Source organism: Lissotriton vulgaris, chromosome 6 (genome assembly GCF_964263255.1).
Source record: "Lissotriton vulgaris chromosome 6, aLisVul1.2, whole genome shotgun sequence".
Classification (NCBI taxonomy): Eukaryota; Metazoa; Chordata; class Amphibia; order Caudata; family Salamandridae; genus Lissotriton; species Lissotriton vulgaris.
In genome coordinates, this window is record NC_141694.1 from 96,631,417 (window position 1) to 96,658,662 (window position 27,246).

At 47.0% G+C, this 27,246-nt stretch overlaps 1 protein-coding gene across 2 annotated transcripts in view; it reads right to left on the reverse strand.

Annotated features, from left to right (window-relative positions):
- Window positions 1–27,246, reverse strand: part of XPO5 (exportin 5) — a 762,403-nt gene that overhangs the window by 275,371 nt on the left and 459,786 nt on the right. For both annotated transcript variants that reach the window (XM_086926019.1, XM_086926020.1), the window contains exon 24: window positions 19,566–19,663. In XM_086926019.1, the coding sequence (XP_086782145.1) occupies window positions 19,566–19,663 (98 nt within the window). The remainder of the gene's footprint in view (window positions 1–19,565; window positions 19,664–27,246) is intronic.

A 27,246-nucleotide genomic window follows, 5' to 3' on the forward strand; every position in this document is an offset into this window, starting at 1 on the left:
TAGAGAATTGTTGAACACAGTTTTCATGTAGTCCCAGATTCACAAGAGACGCTCTAATAGAAGACCCAAAAAAAAGACATTCTGATAGAAGAGCCAAAAGATTGTGAAGAATGATCAAGCCTACTCTCTTGTTTAGTCAGATCAAACCTAAAAGGCAATGGTGCAACTTCTCTGTTCTTTCAGGGGAAAGAGATTGTCTCAACTCTTAAAACCTTCTTAACAAGCATTGGCATAGCCAATAGGTCTCGCGTTTGGGACCTTATAAGTGTTTACCCATGCAACAGTTGATGTTGTTGCACCAAGGATATTGTGCTGAGTAACTAAATACTTATAAGGTCCCAAAAGCGAGACCTATTGGCTATGCCAATGCTTGTTTTTTTGGGTGTGCAAAAATAACCGAACGGTGAATGTTAGTTAGTTAGTGATTTAGTTAGAGTGAGTGAGAGAGTTAGTAAGTGAGAGAGAGGTAGTTATTGAGAGAGTTCGTTTTTTAGTGAGACAGTGTGAGTTAGTAATTGAGGTAGTGAGAGTTATAGAGAGAGTAATAGAGTTATTTAGTGAGATGATAGAGGCATTTAGTTAGTGAGAGAGTTCGCTAATTAATGAGAGGGAGATAGTGAGTGAGTTATTGAGAGTGAGATTTAGTTAGTGATAGTGAATGAGATTGAGTGAGTGAGTTCATTATTTACTGAGCGAAAAAGTGAGTTAGTGGGATAGTAGGTTAGTGAGTGATTTGATGCTGTGGTTGTGCTAAGTGATGCTGTGGTGACACCGAGTTATGTTGTGGTGCTGCTGAGTGATGCTGGTGTGGCGCTAAGTTATGCTGTGGTGGTGCTGATTGATGCTGTAATGCTGTGGTGGTGTTGAGTGATGCTGGTGTGGTGCTGTGGATGCGCTGAGTAATGCTGTGGTTGCGCTGAGTGATGCTGTGGTGGAGTTAAGTGATGCTGTTGTGGTGCTGAGTAATAATGTGGTGGTGCTGAGTGATGCTGGGGTGGCACTAAGTGATGCTGTGCTGGCTCTGATTGATGCTGTGGTTGCGCTGATTGATGCTTTGGTGATGCGGAGTGATGCTGTGGAGTTGCCGAGTAAGAGAGAGAGTGAAGATATAATGCTGCCCAATTAGAGAGGGTGGAGAGAGAGAAAGGGTGTACAGAGAATAAAGTGTGGAGCGACAGAGGAGAGAGAGAATTAGAGAAGGTGGAGAGAGAGAAAGAGAGAGAAAGGGTATAGAGAGAATAAAGGGTGGAGCAAGAGAGGAGAGAAAGAATTAGAGAGGGTGGAGAGAGAAAGGGTGTACAGAGAATAAAGGGTGGAACGAGAGGGGATAGAGAAAAAATTTAGAGAGGGTGAAGAGGAAAGACAGAGAAAGGGTGTACAGACAAAGGGTGGTGCGGGATACAGAGAGAGAGAAAGAAGGGGAGAGAGAGTGAATGAAGGGGTTTGAAAGAGAAACAGATAAAGGGGTGAGAATAAAAAGCTAAAAGAGAGAAAGAGGAGAGTTAATTAAGTAGAAAGAGAATTAGAGAAGGGAGAGAGAGAAGGAGAGAGACAATAAGAGAGTGGGGAGTTTAAATAGAGTGACGAAATGACGCGCAAAAAGTATCAAATATTGCTGTGTGCGGATAAAAAAACAAAAAACAGAGTGAGACAAAAATACAGTCAATTAGGCTGTGATTCCTAATATAAGACAAATAGGGAAAACAGGTGAAATCAACCCACCCACCAAAGCACTATTTGTAAACAGACAAAAAAGCTAAAGAGAGAGCACCAGCTAAAGAATAATGTAAAAAGTGTCACAGTAAATCCAAAAGACTTACATAAATATTAACCTTGCCCATTGTATAAACAAATACTTTCTACCTGTTTATTGTGTTTTGTAACATCAATTTATTTAATAGTTCGTTTTTCAAGCCTTAACCCATATTGTGGATAAGATTTTGTCCCGCTAACAATTCTGTTAAAAGGATTAACCATTAAAAAGTACAAGTGATGCTGTGGTGGTACTGAGAGAAGCTGCTGTCTTCCCGAACGATGCTGTGGTGTTCCTGAGTGATGTTGTTCCTGAGTGATGCTGTGGGGGTGCTGAATGAGGCTGTGGTGGCGCTGAATGATGCAGTGGTAGCGAATAGTGATGCTGTGGTGGACCGAGTGATGCTGTGGTGGACCGAGTGATGCTGTGGTGGACCGAGTGATGCTGTGGTGGACCGAGTGATGCTGTGGTGCACCGAGTGATGCTGTGGTGGACCGAGTGATGCTGTGGTGGACCGAGTGATGCTGTGGTGGACCGAGTGATGCTGTGGTGGACCGAGGGAAGCTGTGGTGGACCGAGGGAAGCTGTGGTGGACCGAGGAAAGCTGTGGTGGACCGAGTGAAGCTGTGGTGGACCGAGTGAAGCTGTGGTGGACCGCGTGAAGCTGTGGTAGACCGCGTGAAGCTGTGGTGGACCGCGTGAAGCTGTGGTGGACCGAGTGATAATGTGGTGGACCGAGTGATAATGTGGTGGTGCTGAGTGATAATGTGGTGGTGCCGAGTGATAATGTGGTGGTGCCGAGTGATAATGTGGTGGTGCTGAGTGATAATGTGGTGGTGCTGAGTGATGCTGTGCTGACTCTGATTAGTGCTGTGGTTGCGCAGATTGATGCTGTGGTGATACAGAGTGATGCTGTAGAGTTGCTGAGTAAGAAAGTGAAGATATAATGCCCAATTAGAGAGGGTGGAGAGAGAGAGAGAGAGAGAGAGCGAGAGAGAGAGAGAGAAAGGGTGTACAGAGAATAAAGGGTGGAGCGACAGAGGAGAAAGGGTATACAGAGAATCATGGGTGGAGCGAGAGAGGATAGATAAAATAAGAGGGGGTGAAGAGAGGAAGACAGAGAAAGGGTGTACAGACAAAAGGTGGTGCAGGATACAGAGAGAAAGAAGGGGCGAGAGAGTGAATGAAGGGGTTTGAAAGAGAAACAGATACAGGGGTGAGAGAATAAAAAGCTAAAAAAGAGAGAAAGAGGAGAGTTAATTAAGTAGAAAGAAAATTAGAGAGCGGAGAGAGAGGGAAGGAGAGAGAATAAGAGAGTGGAGGGTGTGGAGTTTAAATAGAGTGACGAAATGACGCTCAAAAAGTAACATCAAATATTGCTGTGTGCGAATAAAAAAATAAAAAAACTGAGACAAAAATAGAGTTAATTAGGCTGTGATTCCTAATATAAGACAAATAGGGATAGAAGGTGAAATTAGGTTTAAAGTATTTTATTGAAGCAGGGTGAGGAAGGAAACAACAAAACAAACATAGAACCACAGGTGCCCCTCAGAATCAGTGCGCATGGTACAATAGATACATAAAGGCAGTCCTTTCAGCACGGTGGGCACAGTCGTGCCTGGATCTCACAGCTCGCGCACCTGTGGGTGAAAACAAAAGGGGGGAAAAAGGGAAAAAGGAAAAAAAGGGGGGAACAACCCTACCCATCCCCATCCCCCCACCCAGCCAACTACCCCCCAACACCCAAACCCCCTCCCCCACCCCCTGTACTGTGCCGGCAACCACTCGTACTTCTCCTGCGGCAACCTATTGTCTACCCCCACCACCAGTTGCCAGCTTGGGCCGATTAAACAGGCGGAGCTGGCGGAGGTGTCAGCCGCAACAGTCTAAGATACCTAGGGCAAGTGATTTCTCTGAATTCCGAGCATAACAAAAGTGTCTACGTCCCCCGCCACCACTAGGGACAGCTTCTCCATGCCAAGGACATGCCACAATCTGTGCAGCCAGCCGACAACAGTGGGGAGCGTGGTAGAGCGCCAGTGAATGAGTATGTTCTGTACTGCTGACCCCAAAGCTATCGCTGTCTGTCTACCCCTTTTAGATCTGAGAGGGTACATCAATCCATTCGGCAAACCCAGTAGGACATAGGCAGGGAGGCGGGGTAGTTCTATTCCAAAGCATTTGTCGATCTCATTAAGGACCTCCTCCCAGTAGGGAGCCAGAAGGGGACAGTCCCACAATATATGAGTAAGTGTGCCAGTCTGACCACAGTTGCGCCAGCATGTCCCAGGTATTGAGCGGTACATTTCATGTAATTTCTCAGGAGTGCGATACCAGTAGGTTGTGATTTTGGTGAAGGTCTCTGTGAGCCCGGTGTGATAGGCGGAGTGGCGCGCTCGGTAGGAGATGTGGTCCCATTCAGTATGGCTCAGCACTCGACCAAGCTCCCGTTCCCACCGCTCCCTACCCGGGTTGTGGAAGTGAAAGGAGGGGGGTTGCAGCATCTTATACAAGTCAGAGATGAGATTGGCGTCCGACGAGCGAGTCACTAGCCAGCGCTCATACGCCGTGATCGTCCGGTCTGCCGTCGCGCGCACTTGAGGCTGTAGCGCCCAATGACGTGCCTGCATATACCGCATGCGTTCCGTCTTGGGGAGGCCATAATCCCGACGCAAGTCCTGGAAGGGAACGACACCCTCTGGGCCATATAGATGATATAAAGTGAAACATCGGGCCGCCCGCCAGTGATCATAGGCTCCAGGCTCCATACCCGGGCCAAAGTCCGGGTTACCAATCAGTGGCGTGAAGGGAGAGGGAAAGGTAGTGAGTTCGTGCTTGGTAGCCACAGAGTCCCACACGCGAAGCGGGACCCGCGTCACAAAAGAGGCATAAAGGTTAGGGGGCCGATGGGCCCTCCTCAGGAAAGACACCTCCTGTAGCGTTCTGCCTGCTACCGCCTGGTCCTGAAACAGCCAGTGTTTATCCGATTCCCACCGGCTCCACTCCACCAAGTAGCGCAATTGGGCGGCCTGAAAATACTTCTGCAGGTCCGGTATCCCAAGTCCACCAGACTCTGGCGCCAGTGTAGCTATGGTCCGTTTGATCCTAGGCCTACGGCCCTGCCACACAAAACGTGCGATGGCCGATTGAGTCTCCGTGAGCCATCCTTTGGGGGCTGTAGCGGGAGCGCCCTGAACAGGTACAGGACCTGTGGCAGGAGGGTCATCTTCACTGCGGCCACCCTGCCCAACAGCGACAACGTGCCCCTGTCCCAGCGGGCGAATTCCTCCTTGATCTTTGCACTCAAAGCCGTGTAGTTGGCCGTGACCATCGCGGGAAGTGAGGGTGCCAAAAGGATCCCCAAATACGTAATCCGGTCCCCAGACCAGCTCAAGGGGAAAAGCCTCTGCAGGTCAGCTCTGGTGGCGCTAGTCAGAGAGATATCAAGGGCCGCAGACTTCCCAAGGTTCACCTTGAAGCCCGCCACCGTAGCAAAGAGGTCCAATTCCGCTATACATGCAGGCAGGGACCTCCGCGGGTCGTCGAGTGTCAGTATTACATCGTCCGCATAGAGGCTGAGAGCATGATGGAACTCTCCCATCCGGACTCCTATGATGTCGGGGTTCTGGCGGACCCTTTAAGCGAACGGCTCCATATAGAGAGCGAAGAGCAGAGGCGACAGTGGGCACCCCTGTCTTGTACCACGCTCTATCGGGAAGTGCCGAGAGCTGCCCCCGTTCACCCGGACCACCGCATATGGGAAACGGTAGCAGTTGAAAACCAGGTGCCGGAACTTCTCGCCGACCCCAAACTTGCCCAGGACCTTCTCCAAATAAGGCCAGTGCACCCTGTCAAACGCCTTTTCCGCGTCAATGGAGAGGAGCATGCGTTCCCCGGGAATCCTAGAGGCCTTCTCAAGGATATGAGTCACTCTCTTCGTGTTGTCCACAGTCTGCCTGTCTGGTACAAAGCCGGCCTGATCCGATTCGACCATGCCCGGGAGATGAAGCGCCAGACGTGCCGCCAGAATGCTAGTGAAAACCTTCAGGTCTGTGTTCAAAAGTGAGATTGGGCGGTAGGACCCGCAAGCAGTCCGATCCTTGCCCGGTTTCGGGATCACAGAGACCGTAGCCTGAAGAAATTCAGGGGGAATGGCACCCGGCTCCGAGAATGTATTAAAAAGACGCGTCAAAAGGGGCGCGAGCTCCTGGCAGAAGGTCTTGTAGAAGAGAGGGATAAAACCATCTGGTCCCGGGGCCTTACCAGTCTTGAGCCGGGAGATCGCCGTAACCACCTCCTCAATCCGGATCTCCCGCTCCAGGTATTGGGCCTGATCCGGCGTCAGCGACGGGAGCGACACCGAGTCTAGATAGGCCGTTTCAGCCCGTGCGGAGGGGGCCTCGCCAGCGTAGAGGTCAGCGTAGTAGTTGCGAAAAACTTCCGCGATCTGCCCGTCCTCCGTGACCAACCCCCCGGTAGGGGTAACTAACTCCTTCACCCGGTGCTGTTGGTGTTGCACCCTGAGCTTGTGCGCCAGGAGCCGGCCGCACCTGTCCCCGCCGGTGTAATACTTGTGCTTCAGGCGAAGCACCGCGTACTCCGCTCTGTCTGTGTCAAGAGCGGACAGGAGTTTCCTGGCAGCCTTCAATTGCCTCCAGACTCGGGGGGCGCCCGTTCTGTGATGTACCTGTTCCAGCTCCCGCACCTGTCGAGTAAGCTCGTCCCTTTTGAGCTGGCGATCTCTGTTCTCCGCCGAGGAGATAGCGATAAATTCGCCACGGAGCACAGCTTTCAGGGCAGCCCATTGCGTCGCGCGGGTAGTGTCGCCGTTGTCGTTTACACTCTGAAAGTCCGCTATGGCCGCACGGATCTGTTGCACCGTCGATCGCCTGTGCAGTAACGTATCCCTAAGACGCCAGACCCCCCCTCGGACGAGCCACTGGAGGTAGACGGAAGGTGCCCTCCACCGGTGCATGGTCGGAGAGAGAGAGGACCCCCATGTCGGCATTCGAGGCCAGTTCGAACATCGGGTCCGTCACTAGAAGATGATCCAGCCTCGCGTAGGACTTGTGGGCATGGGAGAAATAGGAGTATGCGCGAGTCGCGGGGTGGAGGCGGCGCCACATGTCGTGCATATCGAGCTCCTCCAGTCGGGTACAAACCGAGCCCGAAAGCTCTCCCAACTGGTGGCGCCGCTGCACCGACCTGTCCAGAGACGCATCAAAAACCACATTCAAGTCCCCCCCTAGTACAATGTGCCTGTCAGGAGTGGATGCCACGTCTTCCAGCGCCCTGTGCAGAAAGTGGCCCTGACGGTCATTGGGGCCGTATATGGAGCCTACAGTAATCACCAAGCCCCCCACCTTGATCCTATATGCCAGGAGTCTCCCCTTCTGCTCCGCTAGCTTCTGCAAAATCTCCCCCTAGAACCCTCTTGAGAACAGAAGCGCCACACCTGCTGTTTTAGAGGCACTGGAAGAAAAGAGTTGCGTGGGGAACTTAGGGGTGCACATTCTGGAACAGTCCTTGGCCAGCAGGTGGGTCTCCTGCAGTAGGCAGATGTCGGCCTGGGAGTTCTCTAACAGGGACAGGACAGCCCGCCGTTTAACCGGATTATTCAGCCCCTTCACATTCAGAGTTACAACTTTAAGGGCCATCACAGAGGGGGATACCAGAAACGCACAAGAAGGCGGGCAAGGCCCACCAAGCTAAACTCAAAGGCCACAGCAAGAAACATCATCTCACAGCGAAAGCAAACCTCCCAACGGCACAGTACAGTCCCCGAACCCCAAAACACCCCAACTGTGTGGACCCCCCCCCCCCCCCGGGGAACCCCGCACACCCAGCCCCACACCCCCCCCAGCGAACCCCCAAACTCGAAACTTCCCCCAGCAACTCCCCTTCCTCCCCCCCCGCTCCCCAAGCCATTCAAAAGCGTCATTGTCCCAGTCCGGTCCTTATCGGACAAGGCCGTGGAAAGTCGATCAAGTGGACGTCCAGCCACCACCACTAGCACCCCCGCCCCCCCCCCCACCCCTAGAACCCCCACACCTGCAATGATGTAAAGCTAATGTAGACTCCCCCCGGAGTAAGTTCAGGCCGTCATGGCCACATCGCAGTTCGTCGTCGCCCTGGAGGCCTCCTGGATGGCGCTCGACATGTCCGCTCGAATCGTGGGCGAGTCAGGCCTCGCAGGCGGCGGGGATCGCCTCTCTCCGACCTGTTGCCAGCCGTCTCGTGTGCTCCGCCTGCGGCGAGGCGCCGGGGTGTCCGTGTCCGAAGCCGTGATCCCCAATACTCCGCAGACATCCTGGAGGGACCGAAGCTGATGCAATGTTCCATTCCACCGGAAAACCAATCGGAAGGGGTGCCCCCACGAATACTGCGTTTTGTGCTCCCTAAGGAAGTCCGTGGCAATCTTAAATGTTTTCCTCTTCTGTAACGTGATCGTGGATAAGTCCTGATATAGAGCCACCGGGTGATCTCTGGAGCGGAAAGGCTGCTGCCGCCGCGCCTCGCGGAGAATCCGCTCCTTCAAGGGGAAGTCCGGCAGAAAGGCCAATATGTCCGGGGGGGGGGGGGCCGAGGCCCTGCGGGGACGGCCAACCCTGTGCGCCCTGTCGATACGTATTTGGAAGTCCTCAGACTCCCCCAGGATTTCGCGGAATAGGGCTCCCAGGTAGGTGGCCACGTCCTCACCCTCTTCGTTGGACGGAACACCCCGGACCCTGATGTTGTTCCGCCTGGACCGGTTTTCAAGGTCCTCGGCGTGGGCCTGTAACTCGATCTGTTGTTCCCGAAGCCGTAGGACCTCTTGCTGCAAGTGGGTGATCTCCTCATCCCTAGAATGACCAGCCGCCTCCACGGTGTTAACTCGCTCCCCCAGGGAGTCCACTTCTCTTCGGACTTCCCGGACCTCTCCGGCCACCTCCTGCTTCAAAGTCTGAAAATCCTCCCTCAAGGAGCTAAACAGGGACTCCAGGAATGACCGGGTCACTGGGGGCTCTCCGCAGTCAGCACCCCTGGAGTTGGCCGGGGGACTCGGGGCAGGCGGGGCCCCGCTGCTGCGCAGGGCACCGCGTCCCAACATGTCCGGCAAAGTTCGATCGCCTCTCCTCTGCCCCCTGGCATTCGACATCTTGGAGAGGTGGGAATCGTCGACGTCCACAGCTCGGCGAGTAGGCGCCACAGGCAGGGGCAATTGAGCAGCAGAAGCTGGCCGGTCCCTCAGTTGCTAGTAAGGGAGCACTGCAGTCCAGAGGCCCTGTTCGAGGCCGGGCGGCTGCTCCGAGTTCCTCAAAATGGCCGCCCGGTACAGGAAATGGGGCCAACGCCCAGGATTCGAGGCTGACCCCGTCACAGGGTCCACATGTAGGGCATACAGTCAAAGGGCAGGCTCGCAGGGCGCGAGGCAACCAGGGCCGGCTCGCCGGGATGTGCAAGCACGCCGGAAGCACGACCTCACTCCGTTGCGGCCAGGGGGAGACCGGAGCAGCCACGTGGAGTAGGCCTTCTTGAGCCCCGGTCTTCCGTAGTTGCCGTAGGTCGGCTACGCCTCCGCGGCCACCGTCTATTCAGCTCCGTTCCGTCGACGGCGGTCGTTTCGGCACCCACCCAGGCGCCGTGTCACCGGCACACCGGCAGGCCACTCGCAGTCGCTGGATCACCCCGCCAGCATACACAGCTTTAAGGTCTCGCGGCTCTCGGGCCTCCCGTAGGTCTCTCAGCGGGCACCGCCTCGGTCGGCGCCCGAGCGGAACCACCGCCGCGGCGGGACAACTGGGGCTCACCGACTGCTCTGCACCACCACAGGGATCATCAGATGTGGTAACCTCTCGATCTGGGGAGATCAGCGGCTGTGAGCGGTGCAGGGTTTCCAGGGGCTCGGGAGCTCTCGACAAGTGCGTCCTCTCAGCCCGCCATCTTGGCCACGCCCCCTAGAAGGTGAAATTAATGCACAAACGCACTATTTGTAAACAGACAAAAAAGCTAAAGAGAGCACCAGCTAAAGCATAATGTAAAAAGTGTCACAGTGAATCCAAAAGTCCAACATACTATATAACCGTGCCCATTGTAAAAACAAATACTTTCTACCTCTTTGTTGTGTTTTGTAATACATCAATTTATTTAATGGTTTGTTTTTCAAGCCTTAACCCATATTGTGGATAAGATTTTGTCCCGCTAGCAATTCTGTTGAAAAGATTAACCATTAAAAAGTACAGGCTTATGGGGTATAGAAATGTTTGGAGTTAATCGTAAACTTACTCTTCGCTGAAGTGAAAAATCAATCAAGGAGGATAGCTCTGTCTGGCTTGTGCCCCAGTGGCGCCTCTGGTCTGTTTCCTGCTAACACTAGTTAGTTTAGCATTGTAATAGAATTGCAAACAACCTGTGCTAGATGCATGCTTTGCAGACAATGTTGCCTTCCCTAAAAGTAGTGATCGTAGGATTGGAGGTTGGGAGCACATTGGGATGCCTGCCGATAGACTGAGCCAGAGAGGGGGCCAACCAAGTGTGCACCTGGACTCGGGAGGGGCCAAATGGTGACTGTGAAAAATGCGAAAAGGAGCTGCAAATATTTTTTTTTTATAAAAACGAAAGCAAAGTTGTTGAGACCTTAAGTAAATGCTTAAGCAAATAATCACAGGGACAGATTGAAATGCGAAAAGGAGCTGCAAATAAATTAATTGTATTCCTTGGGAACGAGGCTGGCTTTGGTGAAATAGCACAATTTAAAAATTCAAAATGTGCACGCTCTATTTATTTAATAATAACAAAACGATGTGCGAGAGCAGGGATGGTGGAGTGAGAGCTTGGATGGTGCTTGTGTGAGGAGCCGCGATCCAGCTGCCCTGCCACAGTTGCATGCTGGGAAGAGTTTGAAGCTCGGCGATCCTCTAGCTGCCCTGAAACTGACAGTTGTTGGTGCTGCTACTACCGCTGATGTCCACTGATGCCCATGGCGGCTGTGCTAAGAGGAACTTCGCGGAGCCAAGCGGAGTTCCGTTTTTTTTTCGTGCAGCTTTGCGATTTACTCAGCGTCTGCCAGGCAGCGGGCGGAATTTTGTGAGGCATTGTCCGGGACTCTGCGGGCGGATCTCCGCCTCCTAATTCACCCGGGAAACTTATCCGGCTCAGGTCATGAGTAGTCGGGAGAAGTCGGCGGGTAGAAAAAAGGAACATGACGACAAGGGGGCAGAAAAGCCTGAAGACTAGGCTGTTCTCGGCGCAGGGAGAAGGAGAGAAAACAAAGCAACCACTAAAAGGTAAAAGGCACTTGGGGGCTATAAAAAAAACTGCCAGTAAAGCCTGTTTGCTGAAGGAAGCGGGCGCGGATAGCACTGGGGGCTCCCCCTCTATAAGTAGGCATTTTGCAATGCTAAAGTCCATCTCAACAGCTGCGGGATCAGGTGCAGCCATGTCTCCTAACGAGGGTAACAAAAACATCTCTAATATTAATGATCAAGGAGACCCCCCGCGAACAGTCCCAGGAGTAGTTGCTCCAACAGATGTAGTGCCCCCTTCAGGTTTAGACCCCCTGCCTCTACCTCAACTCCAAGAGATTGATACTGCGCAAAGCGAGAGGGCTGGGATTAATTTACATCAGATGTTAATCCCCAGCGAGACCAGTGAAGATCATAGAGAGATGCCCAAAGCTCCAGCTAACTCTGGCCCCCTGCCACCTCAGACGCCAGATCCCATAGGCGAGAACTTTTATTCAGTATCAGATGGATCTTCAACGGATACTGGTAATGAGGATTCCTCGTCAAGTGAAGATGTTTTGCCTGAAGAGGGCAATAGCGAGGAAGAAATTGACCCCAACAAAGCCTCTAACACAGTACTACGGAAAAGGCAATCACGGAAGAAATGCAACCAGTTAAAATGGGATTATTCTGATATCCCTAGCCTACTCTCCCCTGGAAATGCACCCAGTGCACAGCAACTACAAGCGGCTCCAAGGGCTCTGGCAGAAAGTGCGGAGGTGCCTTTTTTGTCATCAATCCTGAACTCTATCAAATTGTTCCAGAAGGAAGCCAGGTCAGACAGTCTCTCTGCTAAGACTGCGGCTAAGAGACTGCAAGGCGGTATTAGGAAACTAAACAAGGTCTGCACAGACATCGTAGACCGGGTAGCCATGGTGGAAGTTTGAACCGAGATATTAGAAGTGGAAGCCGCTAAGGCTAAAGAGCAGGGGGGTGCACATGAGGCATGCCTAGTGGACCTGATGACTAAACTTGAAGAGCAGGAAAACTGACAACGCCGGAATAATCTGCGACTGCTGGGGATCCCGGAGGGAGTTGAAGGAGAAGATCCTCAAGGGTTCATAGTTAAACTGTTGCAAGCCGCATTCTCCACAGATACCAACTGGAATTGGGACCAAGAAATACAAAGGGTCCATCGTTTTCCCTTCAATATCAAGCTAAGACGGGGTGACAATCGCACTAATGAAAAGCCCAGGTTGTTTTTGGTTGTTTTGGGGAATTTCCTCTTAAGACCGTTGATATATAATAAGGCTAGACCAAATTCCCAGAAAGAAGTAAACGGAATCACATTTTTTGCAAAACCAGACTTTTGCCATACAACCGTAGAACGGAGATGGAGACTTCGCCAGCTATTATCCCCATTTCAACAACAAGGGGCACAAGTCTTTTTAATGAATCCGGCCAGATTGAAAGTTCTTTTTGATGGATCAACTTGAGTTTTTCTTTCAGAAATTAAAGCAGGAGAATTTCTAAAAGAAATAACAGGTCGGAAGAGAGTGAATTAACCGTAGTTCTGGGGCATAAGGTGTACAGACCTTGAGCAGAAGGGTTCAGAAAAAAATATTTTTTCTGGTGGACTGCTACCTGAATCGCTATCCATGGGGTAATGGGGGTAAGGAAAGCCAACAAAAAAATATAGGTCTTTCTCTTTTTGTGGCTTGGTGGCTGGAACCCACACATGTCATCCATCATTCAAGGTCATCTTGACTGCTCAATTGAGGGGGAGAGGGGGAGGGGACACCAAAAGTTTGCAGTGGGGTAGGCACAGAGGTTTTGAGTGAATTGTTTATTAAAAATGCAGGGCTTGTTTGTAGGGCGGAGCGGGTGTGGGAAAGATGCATGGAAGAAACGAATAAGCAAAAAGAGGCCTTAGCCCCGTAAATGAGCGGCTCAAATAAAATTAAAATAGTCTCAGTAAATATCTGTGGTCTTATTGACCCGGCGAAAAGGCAGAAAGTAGCACAGGGGCTGCGGTCATTAGGACCCGATTTGATCTGTCTCCAGGAGACACACGTTGAAGGTGCTCAAAAACATCTGCTAAACACACTGGGATACAAGGTTGTAGGGGCAACAACCCAAGGGGCAAGGGTGAAAGGAGTGGGAGTTTTAGCTAATCAAAGACTGTCTTTAAAGGTGAATGGAGTTAAATCTGATGGCCTCGGGAGATGGGCAATCATGGGCTGTTCTCTTGTGCCAAATTACGCATTTACAATCTGCTCTATTTATGGGAGTAACCTAGATGATCCAGGGGTAATTAACTGGGCAAATGGGGAATTGGTACACTGGCAACAGACGCGGCGATTCAGGCTGCCAATGTGTTGCTAATTATTCATAGCTGACTACTAGCTTTTAACGCGGCTCCTCCGCAATTATTACCGTGTTTTGTGTTTTTTAACCTTGTGTTATTTTATCATCGCTAATTGCACTTTCTTGGCTCCTTTGAGCAACCTACCTGTCAATTCCGCTCCAGACCCCGTTCCGCCCCGGCTGTGTGCCGTTTGTGCGGAGGGTCGAACTGGTGAGCGCCATTCCCCGCCTTCTTCCTTGATCCACTTCCGCCCTGACGCATTCAGCGCAGGTCAGCGGTCTAGCGGTTTTGGACCTCGAGTATTTAATGGGGCCAAACGCGGGACACAGTTGACAGACGCGGCGATTCAGGCTGCCAATGTGTTGCTAATTATTCATAGCTGACTACTAGCTTTTAACGCGGCTCCTCCGCAATTATTACCGTGTTTTGTGTTTTTTAACCTTGTGTTATTTTATCATCGCTAATTGCACTTTCTTGGCTCCTTTGAGCAACCTACCTGTCAATTCCGCTCCAGACCCCGTTCCGCCCCGGCTGTGTGCCGTTTGTGCGGAGGGTCGAACTGGTGAGCGCCATTCCCCGCCTTCTTCCTTGATCCACTTCCGCCCTGACGCATTCAGCGCAGGTCAGCGGTCTAGCGGTTTTACGTCCCTTATCCATATTATGACTGTATGGCGGAAGCGCAGCGGACGAGCGCAGCGGGAGCGCCGATGTCGCGCCGAAGTCAAGCCAAAGTCCTGCCCGTCTGCGCCCGTCCGCGTTCGACTGCGCCCTGCGGCCTTCCGCCCTGCCGGAAAAGTCTCATACTCTTCACAGGACCTCCATTCCCTCAATTACAATGTCCCTTTGCCGCCTGAAGCCATCAGAAGGGCCCAGGCGTGTGGCATTGCTCGCGCTTCAAGCACTTCCCCCGCCCCGTTACTTAGTTGTACCTCCCCTTCTGTATCCCTTATTTCTTCCCCTTCAACCCCTGTGTCCTACACTCTATCCATTCATTATTTAAATACGCGCTCCCTGGCGAGACACCAACTGGAGATCTATCGTCTATTAGACGATACTGAGACAGATATTCTGTTCCTGTCTGAGACTTGGCTGACCGAGGACTCAGCACCTGATATTTTAGCTGCTATCCCTAACGGGTATTATATACTACATGTTGACCGCCCCAGGGGGCAAACCGGTGGTGGAGTCGCCGCTATTATTCGCAAGGAATATGTTTTTTCTATCCTGGACTGCACTCCTATTCCTGATACCCAGACTCTTGTGATACAGCTTCACTCTGTCACCACTTCCCTTACCTGTGTGCTCATGTACAGACCTCCCTCCTACATGCCTTCTTTCTCCCAGTCAGTCGGGGACATGGTCTCCCAGCTTCTTATTAATCACTCTAGGATTCTTATCCTGGGTGATTTTAATTACTGGCCTAATGACCCCCAAGAAAGCAGACTGTCTGAACGTTTCACTGAAACCCTCAGCAGTCTGAACTGCCATCAACTGATCTCTAGTCCTACCCACTGTAAGGGACACATACTCGATCAAGTTTGGTCGGCCAATCTTGATATCGACCCTCCTCTGATTGTTCCATGTACCTGGTCAGATCATTATATCATTTCTTTTTCAGTTGATCTGCCCAGCTTTCACCGTCCTCCTCGTCCTACGAACATTAGGGCCCGCAACTGGAAAAATGCCAACCTGCCAAAACTTCTCTCCCTCTTGGAAGCCTCAACCCCTTCAGACTCTGATTCAGTATCCCACCAAGCCTCCTCCCTCGAACACTGGCTGAAGGAAGCAGCTGATTCTGTAGCCCCCCTAAAGACCATAAAAGTCCAACGCCCCCACGATGCCCAGCGCTGGTTTAATGACCAGCTTAAATCTGATAAACTTGCCCTTCGCCAAGCTGAACGTCGCTGGCGCCACAAGTATGACCCTTTACTCAGGAAAGAGTTTACCTCCTTATTGAGTAAATATAAATCTTCGATACTTGAGGCAAAGACTCACTATTTCTCTACAAAAATCCTGGAGTCGGCCTCCAAAACAAAAGACATTTTCTCAATCGTCAATGAGCTCTCCCTCCCTGACCGTATCACTCTTCCACTGGCACCTACTCAGGCTTTGTGTGACGAGCTCAATGCCTTCCTCCAAGAAAAAATTTCCATTATTAAAACTAACATCTCTCCACCTTCCCCCTCTAAATCGTTCCCCCTCCCTCCTGCTAACCCTCAGGAATTCTCTTCTTTTCCTCCTATCTCTATCTCTGATTTTCATAACCTTCTTCATAAGGTCTGCTCCGGTTCTCCTAGGGACTGTTGCCCCCCTCATATCCTGAAGGAAATTTTCATGGCCTGTCCCGGTCCTGCCTTGGCCCTTCTCAACTCCTCTTTATCATCTGGAGTTGTTCCAGAGGCCTTTAAGCAGGCCGTGGTATTACCCATTTTAAAGAAACCCGGCGCTGATCCACTAGTGCTAAGTAATTACAGGCCCATCTCCCTCCTCCCTTTTTTGGGCAAGATATTAGAGACCTATGTCACCGGGTGCCTGAGTTCGTTCGTGGAGACTTCTCTATTCCTGGATCCCCAGCAGGCTGGCTTTCGCCCTCTCCACTCCACCGAGATGGTGATTGCGGCTGTCATGGACACCCTTAGAGCGGGTGCTGATGACAACCTCTCCCAAGCCCTGATTTTGCTAGACCTTTCGGCGGCGTTTGACACGGTCGATCATGCTATCCTGGTCGACCGTGTCAGAAACGCCGGCATCCAGGGTATCGCGCTGGACTGGGTGCGGTCTTTCTTGCAAGGCCGCTCGCAGGCAGTCCACCTGTCTACTTTTACTGCTCCCTTTTTTTCTCTCACCTGTGGTGTCCCCCAAGGTTCTGCTCTTTCTCCCCTTCTTTTTAATTTATACATGCAACCACTTATGGTCTCCCTTCGTCACTCCCCTGCAACTATCTTTAATTATGCTGATGACCTTCAGTTGGTCTTTCCCTTGGACACTTTACCCTCTTCCCGTTATAAGTTTCAAACCACCATGTTGTTGATCTCAGATTGGATGGCTCACAGCCAGCTCAAGCTGAATCCATCAAAAACGGAACTTGTCCTGGTTGGTGGCCCTACTAATCCTTGGAACGACACTTATTGGCCTCCTTCCCTTGGTACCCCTCCCAGCCCGGTCAGGACCGTGAAAAGCCTTGGAGTGGTTATCTCTGAGGATCTATCCATGAAACCCCAGATCTCGGCTGTGACATCATCCTGTTTTTTTCAACTGCGCAGGATCCGTAAGATCTGTCGTTTTCTCACCAGAGAGGCACTCATTTTAGTCTTACTGGCTCTGGTCATCTCCAGGATTGATTTTGCTAATATCCTGTACGTGGGGATTCCTGCTTATCAGCTCCATAAACTTCAGTTAATCCAGAATCAGGCGGCCCGCTTGGTGTATCACCAACCTAAACACCAGCATGTTTCTCCCCTTCTGAGGAACCTTCACTGGCTCCCAGTGGCCCAACGGTGCTCCTTTAAACTCGGATGCACCGTCTTCAAATCTCTTCACGATCGTGCCCCTGAATTTGTGTCTTCTAAACTGAAGAGATATCTTCCCACCCGTAACCTAAGATCATCTGCTGATAATCTTCTTTGCATTCCATCTTCCCGCCGGAAGCGGCATGGCGGCTTGCGCTTTTCTTCTCTCGGCCCCATCTTTTGGAATTCCCTTCCCTCTTCTTTTCGTCACTGCCCTACCTACGAGTCATTTAGGAGAACCCTAAAAACTTTTCTCTTCAAAGCTGGAACAGTGTGATCTCCTGGCCCTGGTTTGTTATGTCTGTCATGAGCGCCAAGAAACCGTTTCGGTGTACGTGCGCGTTATAAATTATTTAACATAACATAACATTATATTTTGTGGGGATTTGAATTTAAATCTACCAAGCGACTGGCAATCTGATACAAACTGGAAATATAGAGGCAGAAAGCCAAAAGGGTTTCAAGCCATGCTAAACTTAATTAACACACATGGATTAGCAGATGTTTGGGCAGAACAGAGACCAGAACAAGATGGTTTTACTTTCTTCTCATCTCCTCACGGGTCACTAGCAAGGTTAGATTATTTTCTAGTTTCCTCTTCCTTGGTCAACTGATCCCATATTGATATCTCACCTCGGTTTATGTCTGATCACAACCCGCCGAGTCTAACTCTAGACGGTCTAAGATCTGAAGGTTTGAAGTCAAATTGGACCTTTGAAAAGGCGCTTCTGTATGATTGTAAATGTAAGGAATACATGCAGGGTTGGATCCGAGAGTTCTTTAAGATAAACCTGGAATCGGCCCCCCTCATGATGGTGTGGGACACCTTTAAAGCTAGGGTCAGAGGGGAGACTCTCCACTTTTCAATCAGGAGGAATAAAATCAAGAAAGAGTAGATAAAACGGTTACAAGATAAGCTGATAGCCGAGGAAATGAAACTAGCTTTAACAGTCAAAGCAGGAGGTGAAGTAGAAACAACACAACACATGGTAGCCGCAGCAAAAGCGGAGATAGGATCAATTTTTACAGAAAGAACAGCAGCAGGATGGGCTTCTACCCGAGGGAAAATCTGAGTGGGGGGAGCGTATAGGACATTAGTTAGCTTCATCCATAAGGCAACAGTCAACAGCTAATACAATAACCTCAATACACAAGACCACTGAGGGAGTAACGAATGACCCTGAAAAGGCCTTTATGGGGTTTTATAGGGAATTGTATACAGAGGAAGATACTAGACCCTCTGAGATCAGGAGAGCGGATATTGCAGAGTATTTAGAATCCATACCTATGGCTAAAGTTAACTTAGCGGTTCAAGAACAAATGAAACACCCTCCCACCTGGGAGGAGATAGCTACCGCCCATGCGAGTTTACCGGATGGCAAGGCAACCGGCATGGATATTATCCCTGTAGAATTCTATAACCTTTTTTTTTAACCACAAATTAAGGAAATCTTCACCTCCGTGATTGTTTCAATCTTTAATGGTGCTGCACCGCCTCCACATGGTCCCTAGCTAAAATTGTGATCTTTCCCAAAAAAGATAAATCCCCACTTGAAATGTCTTCCTACAGACCAATAACTGATTAACACTGACTCAATCAATCAATCAATCAATCATGGCATTTATATCGCGCACTACTCACCCATTAGGGTCTCAAGGCGCGTGGGGAGGGGGGGTCTGCTACTGCTCGACTCAAAAAATATTTTCAAAAATTTTAGCTACTAGAATTTCCAACAAAATAGAGGGTGTGGTATCAGGATGGCAACATGGGTTTATCCCTAAAAAGGGAACCACAGAACATGTCCGGAGGACAATCACATTGTTTAACGCTGCTAGGATTTCAGGAGACCCGATCACATTAATATTACTAGATGCTGAAAAAACTTTCGATCGGGTCTCCTGGTCTTTCCTCTGGGACGTTCTGAGGAGGTCTGGATTCGGACCTAAGATACTACAGGCTATTCAAGCTTTATATAAAAATCCCATAGCCAGAATTATGAATAATTGACAGCTTACAGAACTGATTGAGATCTCACACGGGACTAGGCAGGGGTGTCCCTGCTTTCCACTTCTTTTTGCCCTTTTTTATCAACCCACTCATTAGTAAAATCGAATCTAATCCAGAAATAGCAGCGGTCAGTAGGCATGGCATAGACACTAAGATCATGGCCTATGCAGACGACCTGGCGGTAGTTACTCCTGACCCCAAATCCGCTATTAAGGCTTTGGAACGTGAAGCTTTGAAGTTTGGGAAATTATCTGGGTATGCCCTTAATAGAACAAAAACTCAGATAATCCTGAATGAGAACATTAAGTAGGCCGATAGTTTAGTAGTCCCAAAAGCTAAGTATATTGGAGTGAACATCGTGGCTAGCACAGACTTAATAGTGGAGGAAAATCTGATTCCGCTATCAGACATTAAAAAATCTCTTAAGAAAATTGATAATCTGCACCTTGCAATAATCGGCCGCTGCAACGTCATAAAAATGAATTTTTTTTTCCAAAACTGTTATATTTTTTTTGACCCATCCCACTGGAATTTAGTAATACAGTCTTGCTCTTATTCGAACAGATTTTTTGTCAATTTATTTGGGCCTATTCAAGTACAAGGAACAGGTAAGGTGTTAAGGGGCATTAAGGGGCATTATTTTAAGGCTATAAAGAAACTAAATCACACCTCAGTTCCTTCTCAACCAGTGAAAGCTTTGAAGAAGCTAAAGGCTTTTGCTTACCAGAGGGAGGTAGTTGAAGAGTGGTCCAAGAATCGGAGATACAAGGCTTTTATGGTATTCAGATGGGCAGTGGAGGACAAGAGGCTTCACAAAGACACGTTAAAAAAGGTGTTAAGAAAATAAACATGTTAAGATGCCTGTTGGCTACAAGAGGATCACAGACAGTAACCAAAATCTAAACTAACAACATCTAATTTATTAAAAATGTATTAGTTGACACAAACATTTGTTCTGGTCCTTCAGAACTCCTATTTACCACAATTTAAAATCAACATCCATATATTTCACACAATCATCTAAAATAAAGTTCTATTTACTTACTAGTAATTTTTACTTTATCATGGTATGTTAACTGAGGTCAGGAGCAATAAAGGTCTATGCATAGAATCTTAAAACACTGTTTCCACATAGACAAAATTATACTATAGAATACAAACAAACTGCTCAACCGACTTCAATTAAAAAAAACTGCAATAGTTCCTTGATGCAAAAGGCAATTGCGTACACAAAAATATAAAACAACTACCTAGCATGCAGGAATATTAGTACAGGTAAATCAGTCCTTTTTGCCTTAATGCAGATAACAAGAAAATTCTTATTGGTTGAAACACACATATACAGTTAAGTGCACTTCTTTTTAGGTGGATGTGCATGTGATCCACAAATTACTGTCAATTTCAGTGCAAGTGGCTGAAGTTGGCTGCCCCATACTGTTATTCTATGGTGGGTGAAAGCTGAATGTGAATGAAACTTGATCACACTACAGGATTAAGATGGCTTTATGTATATATTAATCATTTTTTAAACCTATGAGTTATTTTCATTTATACAAATGAAAGCCTTACACCGTGTAAGGTATAACCTAGTGCAATCCAATGGCGCTTGGGTGCGTGTAATAATTAATCACAGATACACAGGTTTCAAGTTTATAGAATGTAATCTTCTATTTTATTTTTCAAGGATTCCATATGGCATCTTTATATTTTCTGAATGATTTGAAATCCATAATTCCAATAATGTATATACAAAATGTATATTCTGAGTCAAACGTTATAGCAATGAAGCGGCAGTGAACGTTATCCCCAATGCATTTCGTGCATAACACTTTGTCAGGGGGAGTCTGTAAATAAAAATCGGTATGAGCATATTAGTCGCTGATCTAAAACCAGTGGTTAGTAGTGGCAAATGATGTTTAATGAGTAATGTCCGTGCTGATGTTAAAGGAAAACAAATTCCAAGTGCGAAAAGTTATTGCCGGGGTGAACGGTGATCAAATGTCGTCCTACTTGATAGACTGTGAAGTGACGTGTGTTATAGTCATGCAGGAGTTTGGGAATCTTAGGGGGTGGGGTTTATGTAAATACAATGGTCGATAAAGGCGGGGGGCTTTTGAAAAAGAATCGAGTGTGAGGCAAAAGAACGTAGTGAAGCGATTCTAGTCAAAAGTACATGAAGTAAGATAAAATGAAATGAAAGCTTACCCACTACACGCATAGACGGCAAGAACAACAGAGTGCTATAGTATATACAAATGTAACCAGTTCAGATCCCGGAAGACGCCCATTTAAAAGAATCACTGTGGCGTGTGGCAAAAGAAACAGGACTGGCTTCGTTTGAGATCACACAGTGGCGAAAACACAATATCGCAACCAAGTGACCCCGGGTTCTGTGAAAAGGGTGCAGAAAAAATGTAAAAACGGTCCAAAAATGGCCTTAGAATTTAATATATTAAGACTGTAAATCAATGAATATGCGGAAATAGAAAAAAGTAAAAAACTGAAAAGGTATACTAAGAGGAAATAAAGAAGGTGAATAAAACGTGTGAAGCAAGTATGGTGCTCCTAAATCTACAGTGAGTTGCCCAAGCGGGTAGGAAAAGGAAACCGAGAACTGAGTACAAAACAATACGACAAGGTGTGAACAATGTGTATGTTAATCGGTGTGTGATGGGGACAACTAATCAAATGTGTAAAATCGGAGGGTGGATGCTAAAGTAACAGGGGTAATGGTGAAAGGTGAAATAAGAACGGAGGTTCGGATAGGTAAAGGGAAATGAACAGGACTTGGAAATCGTAATTTTGAAACACATAGCCATGAGAAACAGGTATATATAGAGGGTCAAATGGGAGTGTATAGAGAAATAAAGCCAGAGGATGGAGACAGTGAAAGTGCAATTATAGGAAACAACTATATTCCAATCTTTCATTCAGTCCTTTTGGCTGCAAAGATTTAAGTCTATGCATCCAATATAGTTCTCTTTGTAACAAGTGTTTATTGTTGTCCCGGCAGGTTGATTTTTCAATCACTTCTAGAATCAGGAAACGTATTTGGCTGGCATTATGCGAATTTGTAATATAGTATGCAGATACACTTGATTTCAAGTTCCCAGTACGAATGTTACTGCAATGTTCAGTTAATCTGGTTTTAATTTTGCGTTCTGAAGATGCCATAAGGAATCCTTGAAAAATAAAATAGAAGATTACGTTCTAGAAACTTGAAACTTGTGTATCTGTGATTATTACACGCGCCCAAGCGCCATTGGAGTGCACTAGGTTATACCTTACACGGTGTAAAGCTTTCATTTGTATTTACTACTTGGCACCTCAAGGAACAGGAGGTGATCCACCTGAGCACCCAAATATTTTGAGCAGACTACGCATTTGTATTACTCATAACACCATTGAGGGCAGCGGTCTCTACTTGATTTATTCTAAGTTTCTTCACTGTTCAAACCGCTTCAGCACCAACAAAACAAGATGTCATGTGCTGATATAGCAAACCTTTTAAAGATCAGCGAAGGGCTGTTTGAGTGTTCAGAAATTAATTGGCGCACTACAGGTAGTGGTTGGGTAAAGAGAGATTGGTATTAGTGGTTGGTGTTTCCTGGTCAGAGACAACCCTAATCTCTGAGAACAAAGGGTGAGAAGAGCTCTCCCTTCTGGGTAAGTCAAAACAAAGTCAAGCGCACACAACCTGTGTTATTGATATGAGTAATCACAGTATATAGGTAAGGATAAGGTCATACACAAGTGTTCTTTCTGAGTGTATTTTAAGGGTTCGGTTGGATGGTCCTCCTATCAAGGAGACCAAATGAGCAAAACAACCAGCCGACACGTGTTTCGTCAATTCGGGTGTAACCTGTGACTCTTCAGGGCTGAAAATGCGTGGGGTAATGGGTTATCGGGGGACCAGTGATAATTCCAACCCGGTCCTGGTCGGGTATTGAATCAAAAAGGCGTTGGTACAATCCGTTGAGGAGTAGGGGGAACTGCTGTGGGTTGCACAGGAAGTTCCCAAGAAAGCAGGTAGTGCCTTCTGCTTAGAACGAGAAGTGGCTCATAGCGGTAGTAATGTAACGAGTGGCGATGGTGGTTCTCCGGGTGCGGCAAACCTAACCAACAATAAAGTTTCTACTTTTGAATTCACCAGTGAAGACGCAGACAGAATTTACTCGCTGATCCAAGAACCAGAATGTATAACATCGAGCACAGGCTCAGTTCAATCAAACATTCGCCAATTATTATTCGCAGCAAAGAGAGAAATAAACCAAAGGCATCACGCCAGTACTCTCATCCGATATCACCGCATTCAAAGAATTCCGAGAGGATTGCGGATTCCCCTCAAATCTACCCTATGTAAAAATAACCCACGGTTCACTGAAAAGTGGTATGGAATACTAAACAAGTGCTCTTTAGACTTGATCCTCCTAATTGTAGAAGAGCTTTCAAAACTATTAGAAGAACTGGAAGGAGAAGTCAAACAACTTAAGCAGGAACTAAGCAGTAAATTAACTACTGAAGAACTAAGCACAGCTCTTGAAGACATAAACAACCAACTGGACAGATAAGTAAAAGAGATTAATGAAAGAAAATTAAGAAAATTCAAAAGGGATACAGTTGATTATAAATTAGGTGAGGTATATAACTGGGCCGAAATTTATGCAGCAAGAAGACAACAGAGCACGTACAATAATAAATCAACGGAAGGAGATACTACATCTTCGGACGACTCTACATGCACAGATTCACAGAGAGGGAGACCTCGCCAACCAGGACTACACAACACCGCTACAACCACAGAACATCAACAGACGACCCAAACAACTTCTAAACCAGGCACATCCACAGATACTACAACTGCACTGCAGCCTTTTTTAGGATTAGGTACGACCCCAACGCAGATCCAGGCGATCCAAGCACAGGAACATCACAACTACCACCAGCGAAATTGACGAGAAGTCACAGAGTCTAGTGATTAACATTTCACAAACTGAACTGTCTACCACCCAAATTAAAGTTCTACAAAAAGGAATAAATGTTGTACCTACATACCAATCTAATGAACTAGACACCTCAGTCTGTTTCTGCAAATTTATGAGAATATTAAGACTAAAACATTTTTTTTACCAATGTGTGTGAACCATCTACCAAACAAGACCACAGTTCTCTCATGGATTTACGCCCTAAAAGCACTTTTACTCCTACTACCAGTCACAAAATTCTGGACACATTCGAAACACTGGTTCAAAAAGATATTCATTCAATTTATCAAAAGAACATACCACATAAATCTAATCTTTCAATAAAAGAACGCCAAGCTTTGAACCAATTTGCAACCAATAACAAAATCAAAATTTGTAAAGCTGACAAAAGGAGGCGCCTTAGTCATCTTAGACGCCGTTTACTATTCTAACAACCTAAAGTCTAACCTCAACAACCCTGATTTATACATGAAGATCAATGCAGATCCCACTCAAGCATTCAAAAAGGTACTACAAACCATAATTGAACGGCCTGCTGCTGCCAAACCATCACAGAACGGGACAAAAATGTTTTGCTGAAAGATCATCCCCAAGTACCATATCTGTACCTAGTTCCAAAAATACATAAACACGCCACAACACCACCGTTCCGTCCGATAGTGAGTGCACGGAACTCAATCCACGAGACTACTGGATTATACATCGACAAACATATATAGTCAAGCGTGAAAAACATGTCTGACTTTATACAAGACACTACCGATTTCCTAACAAAGATTAACTATACACTCTGACCAGACCATCTTTCTCTGCACTATTGATATCAACTCACTATACACCTCGATTCCTCACAAACTGGGACTTGAAGCCATGGAATCCGCCCTCATGTGCACATATAAACCCCAAGAGTTACAAATCTTTCTGATGGAACTTATGCAATTTACACTCCACCATAGTTATTTCAAAACATCTGAAAACAACTACTACATCCAACTTTCAGGAGTAGCCATGGGCAACTGCGCTGCTCCTGCATATGCCAATTTGTTTATGTACCAATACGAAAAGGAACACATTCTTGCGAGTCCCAACTGGCAAAGACACATTTGTGCATACTACCGATACATTGATGATATCTTTTTGATGTGGTAAGGATCTGAAGATCAATTTTCTAAAGCAATGCTAGACCTCAACCAGATTGATGAAAGAATTCAATTTACTCACACCTTAAGCACTTCAGAAATATCTTTTCTGGACGTACTAATCAAAATTGCTGACAATCAACTAATCACGTCCATCTACACCAAAGCTACAGATCGCAATAACTATTTGCACTTTAGGAGTTTTCACCAAATGAGTCTTAAGAAACATCTTCCATATTCGCAACTACTCAGAGCAAAAAGAATTGCCTCTACAGAAGACTTATTCAACAGGAACAGTGCCAAAATCATTGACAAATTTCATCAAGGGGGATATCCAAGACATATCACAGAATCAGCAGAATTAAGAGTAAAAATCAAACAGAGATCTAAACTATTGATACCTAAACAGACATCTTCCACCACAGACAACCGAGTGGCATTCGTTTCCAAATGCTCAGTACAAAGTTTGAAAGTTAAGGAATCTATCCGCAAACATTGGGAGCTCTTGAAAGTGGAGAAAGACTTTAACAACATTTTTGAAAGACCACCGCTATTTGCTTACCAACGTTCTAAGAACATTCAACAACTATTAAAAACTCCTAAAAGTATGTCCACTACTATTCATAAGGGAAAACTACCATGTCACAACTGTGGTCACTGCAATAGTATAAATAAAGGCAATATTCTACTTCACCCCACTCAAGGTACACCAATAAAATTGAAGGTAAATGCCACGTGTGACTCAACCAATGCCATATACTTATTGAAGTGCCCCTGCAGCCTCCCATATGTAGGAAAAACAGAACGCAAAATTAAAACCAGATTAACTGAACATCGCAGCAACATTCGTACTGGGAACTTGAAATCAAGTGTATCTGCACACTATATTACAAATTTGCATAATGCCAGCCAAATACGCTTCCTGATTCTAGAAGTGATTGAAAAATCAACCTGCTGGGACAACAATAAACACTTGTTACAAAGAGAACTATATTAGATGCATAGACTTAAATATTTGCAGCCAAAAGGACTGAATGAAAGATTGGAATATAGTGGTTTCCTATAATTGCACTTTCACGGTCTGCATCCTCTGTCTTAATTTCTCTATACACTCCCATTTGACCCTCTATATATACCTGTTTCTCATGGCTATGTGTTTCATAATTACCTTTTCCAAGTCCTGTTCTTTTCCCTTTACCTATCCGAACCTCCGTTCTTATTTCACCTTTCACCATTACCCCTGTTACTTTAGCATCCACCCTCCGATTTTACACATTTGATTAGTTGTCCCCATCACACACCGATTAACATACACATTGTTCACACCTTGTCGTATCGTTTTGTACTCAGTCCTCTGTTTCCTTTTCCTACCCGCTTGGGCAACTCACTGTAGATTTAGGAGCACCATACCTGCTTCACACGTTTTATTCACCTTCTTTATTTCCTCTTAGTATACCTTTTCATGTTTTACTTTTTCTATTTCCGCTTACACATTGATTTACAGTCTTACAGGCACATGCATCATTGTAGTCATTTGCGATTTCTTAATTGCGATTTTTAAGGAATCGCAATTAAGAAATCGCAAATGCCTATGCATGTAGAAATCGCTGAAAAATGTGCGATTTCTAAACATTCCTTAATTGCAACTCGCAAATTGCGAGTCGCAATTAAGGAATCCCTCCCCATTCATTCCTATGGGCCTAGAGGCCCATAGGAATGAATGGGAAGACATTCTCATTTTGCGAATCGCAATTAGCGATTCGCAAATGGAGAATGCAATTTCAAGGGTGCAGGGGTGTCCAAAGGACACCCTGTTGCACCCCTGAAATTGATATGTGCACCCATGTTACGCACACACACCCCAGGGGCATGTGTGTGCGTAACATGGGACTTTGAAAAATGCACTTTGATGCTTTTTTTCAAAAAAATAATTCGCAATTTACCATCACCTTACATGTGATGGTAAATTGCGATTCTTATTTGCAAAATCGCAAATCTTTTTACTTTCTTGCATTGCATTTAAGGAATCGCAAATTGCGATTCCTTAAAGGCAATCGCAATTTAAGAAATCGCAAATTTTGCGATCTCTTAAATTGCGAGGGGCTACTTGTTTCATGCATTCCAAAAGCAATTTTTGCGATCGCAAACGGCCGATTTTTGCGATTCGCACCGTTTGCGATCGCAAAATGCTTTGATGCATGTGCCTATTAATGTATTAATTTCTAAGGCCATTTTTGGACCGTTTTTACATTTTTGCTGCTTTAATATCTGAACCCTTTTC